Source organism: Podarcis vaucheri (genome assembly GCF_965113315.1).
Source record: "Podarcis vaucheri genome assembly, chromosome: 1".
NCBI lineage: Eukaryota > Metazoa > Chordata > Lepidosauria > Squamata > Lacertidae > Podarcis > Podarcis vaucheri.
Window position 1 is genome coordinate 105,201,489 of NC_138759.1, and position 15,128 is coordinate 105,216,616.

Genomic DNA, 15,128 nt, shown 5'->3' on the forward strand with positions numbered 1-15,128 from the left:
AAAGCACCCTTAAAGTGCAAGTAGATAAATAGGTACCGCTTTATAGCGAGAAGGTAAACGGCGTTCCGTGTGCTGCTCTGGTGCAGGCTCGCCAGAGCAGCGATGTCACACTGGCCACATGACCCGGAAGTGTCTGCGGACAGCGCCGGCTCCCGGCCTCTAGAGTGAGATGAGCGCACAACCCTAGAGTCTGACAAGACTGGCCCGTACGGGCAGGGGTACCTTTACCTTTTACCTTTAAGGACCACAGAGGCTCAGGATCAAGTGCCTTGAACACAATTCTGCATCTGTTTTGCATGTATGTGTGCTTCAGCACAGATTTTGCAGTGGAAATAAACTAGGAATTCATGTTGTATGTACATACAAAATTTGACAATTTGTCTTTTTCCAGCAAGATAAATAACACCTGCCTTTTTTATAACAAGGTAAACTGCAAAAACCCTTACTGCCATTAGCTATACATTGGTACCTCGATTGTCGAATGTTATCCATTGTGGAAGACCTTTCGACTTCCGAAATGTTTGACAACCAAGACAGAAAGAGCTGATTGCAAAGTCAATCGAGAAAATTGAAAGAAAAAAAACGCAGTGGAAGCTATTTGACTTGTGAGGCGCGTTCGAAAATGGAAGCAATTACTCCCGGGTTTTTTGGCGTTCAAAAACCGAAACGTTCAGCTTCCGAGACTCTCGAAAACCGAGGTACCACTGTACTGTTGACTCAACTTACATAGGGGGCATGTTCTGGGGATAGCGCATAAAGTCAAAATCACGTATAGTCAAAACGTTCCTGATGCTCCCTTTTTATTTTTATTTTTGTTTTGTTTTTTGTTCAAGTGCATAAAGCAGAATTCACATAAGCTAAACATGCATACGTTGTGAGTTGACTGTATCTAATTTGTTTCTGGCTTTTGCTCATTAAAGGAGGTGCTAGATGTTTGTGGAAAGAAATATACCATAGATTGCATGACTGTTGATGAAATGATAGGGAGTAGAAAGCAATTTTTTTTTATTTAAAAATAAGATTTCAGTTCAGTATATTGTCATACCAATTACCTCACACTTTGCTTCCCTTTTTGCTTCAATATTTATTTTATAAAATACAAACACATCATCAGCAAATAAAGCAGCGGGGTAAAAATGGAGTAATAAAACAGGTTGTTAATAAAATACATTGAACTTAAAAATCCAGGAGAATAAAAGTGTTTTTGCATTGTGCTAAAAATATAGTAAAGAAGGTAACAGGCAAGCCTCTTTGGGAAGTGAATTCCATAAAAATGGGATGCCACAACCACAAGGGAGCTTTTCCCAATCATCTCCCCGTCACCTCATATAGAAAGAAGGTTCTCTTAAGATGGTTGTGCAAGCATGTTTCTTAGTAGAAGTTCTGTTCCCAGTCAAGTTTCATATCTGAACTGAACTGAACTCTGCATCAGATTAATCTCAAGCTGAAAGTGGGGTGTCTTAGAGGAATTTGGAGCCTTTCAGAGGTGAAGCAAGTTAAGTACAGTTGGCATGAGTTGAAGCAGAGACCCCAAATGTCAGAAGGGAGAGCAAGCACCATATCTGACTTTTTAGAAGACATCTGAAGTCAGCCCTGTTCAGTTTTTACTGTTTGATGTTGTATTGTGTTTTAATTTCTTGGAAGCTGCCCAGAGTGGTTAGGGCAACCTAGTCAGATGAGAGATAGATAATATCATTATAATTATAATTATAATTATTATATTCCTTTATTGAAATTAGGGGCACACCTGCTTTAGGGTTATGTGCCTCTTTTTCTTATCAGCTTGTTTTTCTAGTGGTCACTAGAACACCCCCAAGTGGGGCTTTCTCCAGCCTGCCCTCTAGGTCATGCTCCTCACTAACCCTTCTTCACACCCTTTTTGAGTGCTTTTGCTTGGCTAGAATGTGTCCTTGAACATGGATAATACTTCTTACCTGCCTGGATGGAGGATAGAGAGGGGTGTGTGAGTGTGTGGCCTACTGTACAAAAGTAGAATGTGCATTTGTTGCTCCACTCATTTTTGCCTTTGGCTCTGCTCACCACTGGTATGTGTCCCTTGGCAGTTTGTGCAGAAGGCAATGTTGCCCCTGGGATTTTGGTTTGCTGCTGGTCATTCAAATTAATTTTTCTCTTCCTCTTTCTTAGGTCACACAGATAATTAGATTATGTCTTATTGTAGTATGTCTACTGCAAATTTTGAGCTCTGGTTGCTTACTTTATACCTTATAACAATTAAGAGTAGAGTGTGCTTCATTCATTTCTTTCTTTGCCTCTGTCATTTATATATGCTTAGAAAATTACACACACACACACACACACACACACACACACAGAGTTGTGGATTCCAAGGTTACGTTCTTTAAAAATAAATAAGCTCTGCAGTTACTTTAACAAAAACGGGGATACTATGCATACTTTATTCAAGAACTGAATAGTGATTTAAATTGCTATCTTAAACCTTAGAGTACATCCAATAGGCTTTTTTTCTGAGTAGACATATATTGAATGGCACAGTTAAGAATCTTTCAGTCTGTTTTGCTGTTTTGCAGCATATCTAAATATTTGAAATCTTTTGAGGGTGAATACTTAATCGAGGGCTTTGAGAGAGCATGTGGCATAAGTATGTGTATGCATGTGGAGCTATTTTTGTTGAGAGAGACTGTAAAAATGTTCTTGTCTAGTTTCCTATAGTGTCGTGCTGCACTAGCAATTGGGAGATCTAAGTTCAGATTCTAATTATATGCTCTCTCTTTGTATTCTGATCTAGCCTGGATGGAGTTGCCTTTTCATTGTTTACATTTTTAAAAGTAGTTGTTTCCAAACTAGCTAAGTACCTCCCTACTCATAGTTACATACTCCTCTTCATTCTATGCTTGCTTTATTTCTTAATTTGTTCCCTTTGTACATCCTGCTTCAGGCAGCCCTGTGTTACTTCTTAGAATTGATGCACATGCCTAGAACCCAAGGCATGTACTCAGGGCTGACCCACCCATGAGGTAGGGTGGCAGGATCCACAGGGGCAGCAGATCCAGCCTCCAAGGAATGCATCGCCCACTGCTGCTGCCATGGTGGTGGTGACAGCTTTGGCATGCTCCCTTCGGGCCAGATCTGCTGCTTCCTTGGCAGCCCCCCACCCCCATGTTGCCTCTACAGCAGCCACTTGATGAACAGTTGCTGTTTGTCTCCCCTGCCCTCCAACCTTGTTCCCACTATAGATCTTACTCCTTCACTTGGGGGTGGGGGGTGTCCTTTTTGTGGTTTGCCTCTAGTAGTGATGTGAGGTGAGAATATTCTCTGCTAGAAAATTCTCCAGAGAATATTCTCTACAAACTGTAAATTCTAATGTAAGAACCAGTTTTACAACCCACATTTTAAAAATCTAGTAAATAATAAGTCAAGCTGTGTTAAGTAATGAATAATGATTTTTTTTAAATTCGGTTACATTACTGGGCATTGTGTCATTCACCATTGGCAGATCTGAAATGTGAGCTACAGAAAACATTTGTGGGGTTTTTTTAGTTTTAAAAATGCTATTCATTTAATTTGATGAACATTTGAATTCATATGTATTTCAACTATATGTAATAGCCTTTTTTCTATTTTGGTGTGACCTTATTCTTAGAAATTCTATACCCTTGGCCATATAGTGTGATTTTTTTTTTTAATTGCAGAAAGTAGCTTTAATGCTTTATACACTTAAAGTACTTAGACCTATACAATTATGTGTAACAGCATGTGAGGTGGCCTTGATTTAAACAGTTGACGTTCTATATTTTTATTTAGTTTTTGGTTGCCATCTGAACAAGTTTGCCCATGAATAAACATGTATACTAAGTAATTATATCATTTTCAATGCATTACAATTATATCATTTTCAATGCATTAAAATGAATATTCTCCTACTTTAAATGAAAATTCTTCAAAAGATTATTCTCGAGAATTTAACATCACTTACATTGGGTGCAAAAACATTTTGGCCAGCCCTGCTTGTAGCTCTGCAACCTGAGGGGGTACTGGTGCAGATTCCAGAATTATGACCCTTACGGTTTCTTGCATTATCAAGTTAATGGTTCACAATGAATGTGCTGATATAGGCCGTCTCTCCTCCCCACTTGGTTTGTGAAGGAAACAAATCATACTCTCTTGCTTTTTGCATTAATCTGGGGGTTGTGATTATTTTCACTTCCAGAAAAACACAATGACAGCTAAAATTTGATATTGGCTTACTGAGTATGGTATGAGTGAAAAAAAGCCTGTGATGTCCAATTCAGAAGTAGCACTAAACCAGGGATCGCTAGCGAGGAGGATATATAATTGCATTCTGAAGTATACTTTGCTGTCAGAAGAATGTTTTAGAGTGATGTGCAAACTGGGCCACAGTGGTGAGGTGACAGACTGAATTTGGGGGAATCTTCCAGACACCACATTCCAGTGGTGTATGGAGCAGTTGGTTACATTCCAAAATTTCTTCATACAAAAGTCAGGTATGTTTACACACACACAGCTCCAAAACACTCAAAAAGTGTTATCACAGTTCATTCCAACCAGGCAAAAGTACTCAAGAAGGGCATCACACTGGGCTCATTCATTCATTCATTAAAAATATACACGCTTAAACCTGTTTACAAAGATATAATAGTGCATCCTTACTTTAAAACATGCAAAAGTTAAAATACTAAAACAGATTTAAATTACCTCAATTTTCTAAGCATGTCTAACAGGTGCTCTTCATGCTGCTGGAAAGTTTTTTGATCCAGCAGAGGCTCTTGTCACCAGAACAGGGTGGAAAGCTACTTTCACCAATTTCCTGTTTCCATACTGTTCCAAAAGGTCTCTCTCCCATTCTTGAGCATATTTAGAGGGCTGGGGAAGGGGAATCTCATCTGTCAGTGAAATGGGAAGGGACACCATTTGATTCAGCCACCTATCTCCATCCAAGTTGTATGAAAACTGGTCAAGTTACATGAACACTGCTGTTAAGAATGTTTGCTCTTAACCTTCCTGAGCCAGGGGATATTCTCTGGACCTCTCAAACCAGAATTACTTCCTGATCCATGTATGCCACTGGACAGTGGCAGTTCTGCTGCATACGTTCTTGGATGAAATGATTGTATCAACCCATTCCAGTATGACCTAAGCCCTTGCTTTGGGGGACAGAAATTGGTTTGGTCACTCTGATCACCTTCAAGAGAAGAACAGGAAGAGTGTGACTGTTGATTCTCCTGGAACTCTCAGCAGCTTTTGATAGCTTAACCACAGTATCCTCCTGGATTGCATCTGTAGGTTGGGGGTGGGACCGTTTCACTCCTGCTTATGGATTTGGATGACTGCACCTCAGCCCCCTGGCAGTTGTGCTGTGGGGTGCCACAGCACGCCATCTTGTCCCCAGTTGTATTTAATTTCTGTATGAAGTCATGGGGAGTGGTTGTTAGAAGAGATAAGGCAACATGTTGCCAGTATGCTGGTGATACTCAACTCTGTTTCTCTGAATCTGGAGACAGTGTGCATACCCTAAACCAGTACAGTCATACCTCTTGTTACGTTTGGTTCAGGTTACGTCTTTTCAGGTTGCGTCCCGCGGCGACCCGGAAGTACCAGAAAGGGTTACTTCTGGGTTTCGCCACTCACGCATGCGCAGATGCGCAAAATGACGTCACGTGCATGCGCAGAAGCGGCGAATTGTGATCCGCGTGTGCACAGACACGGGTTGCGTTCCTTTCAGGTTGCGAACGGGGCTCCGGAACAGATCCCGTTCGCAACCAGAGGTACCACTGTACCTGGCAGTGTTAGAAACTGTGATAAGAAAGCTAGGAGCTAAATGGCAGCTTAAAGCTAGGTTATGGGTGCTGCAACGGAATGTCTAGGCGTGCTTTTTTATTACTGTACAATAATACAATGCCAAAAATGAATTAACTGCAGCTAAAATCTTATATTCATTTTTTTGCATAGTCTAGTCCTTATCTGAAGACTGCAAAAAACAAAGCCATACTTCCCCTGTCTGCCCCCCTAATATTCTTATGAGGGTCCATTCTCCAGTCCTCAGAGAGTGGCTGGAAGTGGGGAGGCAGCAAAAGGTCCTCCTTTTGTTCCAGCAGTGGCAATTTTAATCTGAAATCTTAGGCACAGTACTGCCCCCAGAGCTTAGAAAGTGCTCTCATAAATGAAATTCCCTGTCTCAGAATGCGCCTAGAACAATAAGAGTTTTGAACGCTGGTACCTGGATGCACTCATGGACTGTGTGAGTGCTGATAACTTGTGACCATATCCTGACAAGATGGAGGTTCTATGGCTGGGTGGTTCCCAGTTCAGACAATTGGGTTGTGTACCAACTTTCTATAGGGTTATATTCCCTCTGAAGAAGCAGGTGTATGTATTAAAGTGCTTCCAGGTACACTGCTGTGTTTGGAGCTCTTGGCACACCAACTGCAGTTGGTGCCAACTATGGCTGTCCCTACTGTAATGTACTACATGTGAGGCTACCCTTACACTTGGTTCAGAAGTTGCAACTAGGTAGTGTAAAATACAGTTGCTGGGTTGCTTAGTGTGACACCCAGCTTTACACATATTACAGTAGTTTTGAAAAAGTTGTTCAAGCTGCCTATTAGGTACTGAGCCAGGTTTTGTTGTTGGCATTTAAAGTCCTAAACCAATTTGCTACTGATTTGGCTCTACTTGTATTAAACTGGCTTAAGGACCTAAACTGCCTTAAAGACCAATCTATTGAAAGATATTTGCATTTTTATTGTTACTGTATTTTATTGTAAATTACTTAGCGATATTTGTTGTTTTAAGTGGTATAGATGTATATACACACACTCTTTTAACGGTCAAGGGTCAAGTCTTAACTTGAATGGGAAAGGCAAATTAGGATCCTTTCCCCATGATAGGGGAAATAATTTAGCATTTTGCTTATAACAAATTCCATGTATGTGGTTTAACACTTAAACAGAGTAGAGCTTTTCTGGGTTTTTTATTCCCTCCTATATATTCCCAGGGGTCCCAGCTGGGAGATAGAGTGCTAGCCTTAAGGGGAGGCGTGTTCTAGGCACTTGTGGCAAGGTCCTGTACCACCACTTCCACATTAAGGTTCAGTAAGTAAAGAAAAGAAGAGGCCAGGTTTCATTAAGGAAAGGTGAGACATAGCAGCGGATAGGTCATGATTATTAAAAAAAAAGTCATGCAAGCAAGGTGAAGAAGCAAAATGGGTAGCACCCTGGATAGCTCCAAGTTGAGCCAATGCTGGAAGGCAAACTTGAATGTTATTCAGACAACCGGCAAACCCTGGCTGAGCCTTAAGTACATCTAGGCCAACCCCTGATTAGTAGAGCCTTTTGCCTTAAAGGTGTCAAACCTGCTTTAGGAGCCACTGACTGGTGGTTTGAGGGAGGCACAGGCTCAGGTTCTGTGATTGCCTCTGAGGTGGAATCTAAGACGGGCAGTATATGCTCTTCAATTTCTAACCTTATTACACTTTATAAATTAGTCTCTTAATAGGCATAAGATAAGTTGCATGTAAATTGGTGCCATTTTAAATGGTGTGTAATTTCTTATTCATGTGCATCTTTCTTCCTTTCTTATTTATTTATAGTATTTCTATCCCACCCTTCAGCCAAAAAGCCTCCTAGAGTGGCTTATGTAAAGTCAGTTAAAACAAAATAGTCCCTGCCTGCAAGCCTGCAGTTGCAAAACATGACACACAAGAAAAAGGGGCCAGGGTAGGAAGAAGAAAGTAAACTTAGCCACCAATTGTAAAGTACTATAATATAATAAGCTGAATAATAATAATAATAATAAGAAGAAGCTGAAACGAGTTCAGGAGAGTCTTGCTTCTCTCTTTCCCATTGAATTGTCTATTGAGTTTCCCATGACAAATTACAAATTTGACTGTTAAGAGAGTTAACAGTGTGAAGTATATAGAATGGAGTACCCATAGGAGGGTACAACTGACCACAGAAGTGAAGAGGAGCACTCCACTCTGAAACATTTTGTTGAAAGTTCTGCTTGTTCTATTATGCAGTTAGCCTCTGAGTATCCATGTTTTGCAAAGGTTGCTTTTGTATGATGAGATATCATTCATAAGGGTTTTATTCAGAGCATAATAGAACAAACTGATTTGAAATTGAATGTTATTTTCAGGAATAGATAGGGCATGTAATTAATGTGTGAGCTTCAGATATCACCACCCTGGGGGCCTGGTGCTGAAGGGCAGCCTCTAAATCTACCATGTTGATACATTAAATAAATGCACATTAATTGGGGAGTAATGGTTTTCAGAACTGGAAAGCATTTCTTTCTTACACTTTTGTATAGTGGCTATATTTCATTCTGCCATTTTAAACTTAAAATGCAAACATTAAACTTTCAGTTTCAGAAATTTGCCCCTTGAAACTCAACATAGTACTGTATTAACAATCCCTTGTTTTAACAGTTTGGGAAGTGAAGGTTGGCTAAAAGCAAAAGTTTTTGAATTCCTCCTTAGCTGAGTGGGAGGTGAGCACATGTATGCAGACAAGAGGTTATGAGCCTTCACATCACACTTACCATGGTCTGAACATGGCCAGTAGATGGATGACACAAGCTTTCTCTTCCTTGAAATTATTTAATATTGTCATTTTTATAGAATGGCTTTAATTATTGATCCACTCTGCAAGCAGTGTGAGCTACATTTTTCCTCCAACTACTACAGTCATACCTTGGGTTAAATATGCTTCAGGTTGAGCGCTTTCAGGTTGCGCTCCACGGCGACCTGGAAGTTACGGAACACGTTACTTCCGGCTTTCGCCACTCGCGGATGCGCAAACGGTCAAAATGACGTCATGCGCGGAAGCAGCAAATCGCGACCCGTGCGGACGCAGGTTACGTTCACTTTAGGATGTGAACGGGGATCCATAACGGATATGGTTCGTATCCAGAGGTACCACTGTAGTCTCATTCAGTATAAGGTAACTGTGTTTCACACTAACCTAAAAGTCCACTGAAACATTCCTATAAGAAACTGATACCTGTCTTGGAAATTTCTTATCTGAAGCACAAGCACTGTGTGTGGTACATGGTGATTAATGAAGATTTAAAAGAAATTATGGCAAACTTAGGATTGTCTTTTTGCAAAGGTGTTTATTATTTGAAGTATAAGAATTTAAGTGATGAAGCAGGCAACACATATTCTGTTGGGGGGATTCATAATTAATGTATTTAGTACATTTTTGCTTTAAAATATTTGTGTACTGAAAAAAGAGAAAGCTCTGACCCTCATTGTGGATTTTAAAAACTTAAATCTTGATGCTTAGGAGTCTTCATGGGCAGGGTAATCCTAATTCTGCCCCAGGATCTCTCGTGGATCTCACCACTATCCCAGGGCCCCTCTCTAACAAATAGGTTGGTTTAGGATCCAGCAGTTCCTTTACTGACCCTGTTTTTGAGGCATTGCATGGTACAAGCTTTTTAATTTAATCAACTTGCAATCTATGTTTGCATTCATCGTTTTCAGTTGTGTTGTGGAAAGTGAGCAGGGGCTTTTGCCCTTTACATCTTTCACACATCTGGAAAGTACTTCATAAAATCTCTTCCCTTTGCCAGATATCTTCTCATTACAGCTGCCTTGTTAAAAAAAATGCACAAAAGTAATTAACCCACTAACATGTTTACTAGTATTCATGCCCACACATATTTATAGTATTTATGTGTGGTTTAACATAAGAAGAAGAAAAATAGTTTCTATAAAGATTCCCTGCCTGCTTGCCTGCAGGGTATTCTTACTTGGCAAGGCAATGAGAGCAATCTTTCTCGAAAGTTTTGTTTTGTTTTTAATTGTAACCTATGGGTTTATTGAAGAAGGATTAATGAGACATTCCCTTGAATATATATAATAGTTTAGTAAAAATATTTTTCTCATTTTAAGGAGAAGCATTATTGTCTATCTGACCTATTGAAATATTCTGAAATCAAGCTTTTTCCAAATTTTATTATTTTCACTATGATAAGGCAGGGTGTTGTGTTAGTTGTTTTTCTATAGTGCAGTAGTAACATCTAAACTACTACTTTCTTTTTAGGAACACCATTTGCAACGAGCTATCTCAGCACAGCAAGTCTTCAGAGAAAAGAAAGAGAACATGGTTATTCCAGTTCCCGAAGCAGAAAGTAATGTCAACTATTACAATCGTCTATACAAAGGAGAGTTTAAACAGCCAAAACAGTTCATTCATATCCAACGTAAGTTCACTGTTACTTTTTTTTCCTTTTGCATTAAATGTCAAAGTTAGAGTGGCTGCTGACAAAAGATGTCCACTAGTACTTTCAAGTTGAAGAAGTAATGTAATTTCCTCAATCTGTGAGAAAAGTAGGAAGGCCTTTTGGGAACTAGCCATTCTTCTATATTAGTTTTGTGGATGAGATTCTAGATTATCTTGCATATAATTCACATTGACACATTGAATTCGGCTTCTTATTATTGATGAGGACAGAAATAGTAAAATATACTGGAAGGTGCAAAACCATTTTCTGTAGTTCAGAATTATGACTTTATCCAAACAAATACACAATAGCATGTGTCCAAGTCATTCATAGAGATCCTTGTTTGGCGTCTTCAATGATATGAGGCAGGTGTGGACCAAGAATAGGGCATTTTTAATGGTGGCACCTTGGCTCTGGCATTTCTCCAGATCTTTTAGCTTCAGCTTGCTGGCCACACATTTGGGAGCCAGGTGTTCGGAATTAGAACAATCCATTCAGTATAGGCTTTACCATGGCATCTCTTACTGACAGATGCAGGGAATGAACAGAATGACAGTTTTCATTATGCCCTTTCTGTGAATTTCTTGGGGGAGTGGTGCTGCTCTTTGATGCTGATTATGGAAGGTAATTAGGTTCGTAGGCATCTATTTATTATATCAAGCTTTTCTAGACAAAGTATTTTGTTCTAAGATTTCAATGCATGTTTCAAATCTCACTTCTTCCCCACAAAACACTTTTTGTTGAATATGGTGCTTTAAAAACATTTGTGCCCAGAAAAAAAAATTATTTCACCAAGGAAGAGCTGGTGCTTGAAATTTGCATCATGATCCCTTTATAACAGATGTGGGGAAGCTTTGGTCATTGACCATGCTTGCTGGGGCTGATGGGAGTTGTACTTCAAGAATATCTGGAAGGGGAAAGGTGCCCCACCCCCATTTATAACTATTGTTTTGTGCAATTCTGGATTTTTATTTCTGTCTTAGATTGTGGATGAGCTTCTTGTTTGTTTCATGATCTTGAACTCTTATGGACAAGTTAGGTTTATGCCTAGTGTGAGAGGTTAGCATAATGCGATCTGTAGATGAAAACAGTTACTACTAGAGAAAGAAAAATAAAGATGAAGTTTAACTTCATAGAATTGGAATAATCTTGATTATTACCTTATTCAGTCTTCTGTAGTAGAAGGATGAAGTCAATAGGTGATAATCTAACTTCCTTTAAAAAATAATCATGGAATAAGAAAGTGAGATTTATTTATATCATCCAGCTGTTGTTGAGGTTATGAAAACCTTCCAAACGAATAAATGCCAGTGTTTGAATGATAAGGGTGGCTGATTGTGAAAGCCCCTTCATGACTGTTTTAGAAGGTTTTTGGGGATCCTAATTTGATTAAAATTGAAGGCATTCAAGGATAGGGATTGTAGATTTCATAAGGGCTCCCTCCTTTTTTGTCATTGTAATTTGAGAACTAGTATTTGGAAAAAGTGTCCAGCTATCCTTTAAGACATTAAATGTCATTAAGATAGGGTGTCTTAACACATATTATGTGGTAGGATAGGAATGCTGTCATCTTACATTAGGGAAAAGTTTTTCCAAGTTGTGCTCTGTTCTATGTTATTCTTTAAGATTAGTAGCCCCCAAATTATTTTGCCTTTCTTTGTATTGTGCACAGTAGGTCACTACTTTGAGTCAGCTGGAGCCATATTTCCTGTGGGTATCTTTCAGCAGCACAGATGCTCTGTTCTTATGGTGTACTGATCCTGATCTTCTGTATTGTCTACGATGGAAGAGAAAGTTTTCCAATAAACAAGTCCTGCCTTTTGAGAGCAGCTGTTGAACTAGTTGACATTTTATTCATTTCCAGCTGATTGTTGTTAGTATGCATATGCCCATTTCACATGGTATTTTAAAGTATGTTTCTGTCCCCTTTTTATTTCAGCTTTCAATCTGGACAATGAGCAACCTGATTATGATATGGACTCAGAAGATGAGACATTATTAAATAGGCTCAATCGGAAGATGGAAATCAAACCACTGCAGTTTGAAATTATGATAGACAGGCTTGAGAAAGCTAGTTCTAATCAGGTATTATGGTTTCCAAAGCACTATTCATCTAAGATTTCACTAATAAAGTTGAATTTTGATAAGAGTTCCTTAATGTGAATGTCTTTATTTATTTTTACTATTTTTTGTGGCTGGGACAACCCAGTCAGATGGGTGGCATATAAATAAAATTTATATATCATTATGATAGCCTTAAGCTTTACTAGTCTATGGGGTTTTCCTTTATCTGTTACCAGTTCCTCTTCCTTGTTGGGAGGTTGTATTGAACACCCATCTCAGCTGTGGGGGGATAAGGCCGTCTGTGCCTCTCATTTAATGTTGCATGAAGGGTCCTTATGGACAGTAGTTACATGGTTTGTGCGTTGCTTGAGTCATACCTAGGTGCAAAATCCAGGAGAAAATTACTTTAGCTAGGATTTACTAATGCTGCTGTAGAAAGGACCACAGCATGCCTTTTGTCAAGCTAAAAGCTTTTCTCCAATTTAAAGAAAAACATGACACGTCAATTTACACAATAGACTATAAATCCTTAGTTTCATTATATTGTCAAAAAAGTATTCTTTTTAAGCTTTCCCATTTTTTCCTACTGATATTATTTTATTTAGAAATTTCACTTCCACCTTGTGATTTACAAAAATCTAAATCATAGTATCATAAACAATCATTCAGTTAAAATATTTTAAAAATACAATAGAGGCAGGTATTGTGCAAGGTTAAAACATAACTTTTAAACTAAACATCAAGTACAAAGCAAGGCAAAGGCCTGCCGAAATGAAAATGTCTTTACCAACTGATGAAAGAAAAGAGAGGGGACTGTTATTCTTCACAGGGCAATGTGTTCTACAGTGCTGATGCAAAATTTTGCTCAGTGCTCTGTTCCAACAAAATCAAGAAGCACAGCAGAGCTATAATATAGGTGGCATGAGGGTCACCTGAACCTCACAAAACCATATTCAAAGTTGAATTAAAGTTTTATCTATACTTTGAGGAATCATTCTATATTTGTGTATTCTTCTGTGGTTCCAACAATAGTTTTAGAAATGCCTGGTGAATGAGTGTAATAACAAGATTTTACATCTTCTTGAAGCACTAACTGCTATTCTGTCATATGAACCTTAACAGTTTAGACAAATGCTGTGGTTAGAGCCATCAAAAACCAGAGATTTTTGAAGACTTTCTATTCATAACCTGGAACTGGGAAATTTTCTTTGTTGTGTCATGTGAAGTGGAACCTTGGTTCTCTTAACGCCTTGGTACTCGAACATTTTTGCTCCCAAATGCCATAAACCCGGGAGTAAGTGTTCCGGTTTTCGAACATTTTTTAGAAGCTGGACGTCCAATGCGGTTTCTGGGGTGCCTGCAGCCAATGGGAAGCCCCACCTTGGTTTTTGAACGTTTTGGAAGTCAAACAGACTTCCGGAACGAACCAAGGTTCTACTGTAGTTCAATTGGCTGGTTAAATAGTACTTCATAGGGCCCCTCATTATAGAGCAGACTGTGTCATAATTGATGCTAGGATCACTTTTCTTCTGGAAGGGGGGACTTGGCCATAGAAATCATATACTGTCATCTTCTAAAGTGTAAATAAGATAGCAACTAGTTTAAACTTCAGGTACTGTCCAAATAATGATAGTTAATTGATCATTGGTTTTTTGTGTGAAGAAAATAAGGCTGTGAAAGAGCATGGAATAACTTAATAGATTTGTGCTGAATATTGGTTCATTTTGACACTGTCAAAAGTTCAGTCTTCCATTCTCAGGCACTGGATGGCATTAAACCTAATCCAGCAGAGCATGTGCAGGATCCCAGAATAAGCATTTGAACATGGGGAACTGGAAAGTTGCCCAAGAAATACAGTATTTTTCCGTGTGTAAGACTAGGCTTTTTAACCAAAAAATTAGGTTTAAAATTGGGGCTCATCTTATACATTGGTAGTGCTGAGGGGTGTTTTCTTAATTTGGAGTCCCCCAAAATAGGGGCTTCTTATAAACAGAAAAATATGGTACGTTTCATATAGGAAAGGTACCTGATAGTAATAGTTTCTGTGTAGGTGCTATTAAATCATTATTGGCTGAAAAGCAAGGTCTTCCAATGAAGTAGTTAACTTCATTAAGTGATCAGTTTTCATTTCAAAGAAATAGTTGTTTGTGCAAACAAAGAACAATAGAGCTCAAATGTCTTGAGCTCAAATATATAGAACAAATGTGTAACCTGTGTCAAAAGTAGCTTTACATTTTCAGGCATATAAGCATAATGGAGAGGTTGTTCTGTTTAGTTGATGTCTGGGTATCCAGTTACTATTCTCAAAATCTCAAAAAGTGAAATAAAAGATTTTTATAAAATCCTTGATATTGTTATAATTAGCGTTGTTATCAGATGTGCCTGAATCCAATGAACCTTGACAGAATTTAAGAACCAGTTCATCCTGCCACCCCATAAAAAGTTACTTTTAAAGTGTTGCAGCTTTTAAGAGTGCAAACTGTGCCTGTGTATGCAACAGCTTAACAAACAAACTTACAGTAAACTCGAGCAATTTTTAATGTAAGGTAAACTGCAAACCATGAGACTTAATTCCTGGTTCATATGACACAACAAGCCAACATTCATTGAAAATGAAACTAATCTCCACAGAAGTCCTCACCCCACTAAATAGGAGGAATAGAGGGAAGGGTGGAGTGGGCAAGCCATGGTTTAGCATTATTTGTGAACACAGCCAATATCTTAAAAAGCAGTGGTTCCCAATTAGCTAAGTACTATGGACCCCATGGGGACGCGGGTGGCATTGTGGATTAAACCACAGAGCCTAGGACTTGCCGATCAGAAGGTCAGCGGTT

At 38.9% G+C, this 15,128-nt stretch overlaps 1 protein-coding gene across 2 annotated transcripts in view; it reads left to right on the forward strand.

Annotated features, from left to right (window-relative positions):
* The window catches only part of EPC2 (enhancer of polycomb homolog 2), a 51,627-nt gene that overhangs the window by 18,861 nt on the left and 17,638 nt on the right, over window positions 1-15,128 (forward strand). For both annotated transcript variants that reach the window (XM_082198097.1, XM_082198098.1), the window contains exons 2-3: window positions 10,050-10,209; window positions 12,170-12,315. In XM_082198097.1, the coding sequence (XP_082054223.1) occupies window positions 10,050-10,209; window positions 12,170-12,315 (306 nt within the window). The remainder of the gene's footprint in view (window positions 1-10,049; window positions 10,210-12,169; window positions 12,316-15,128) is intronic.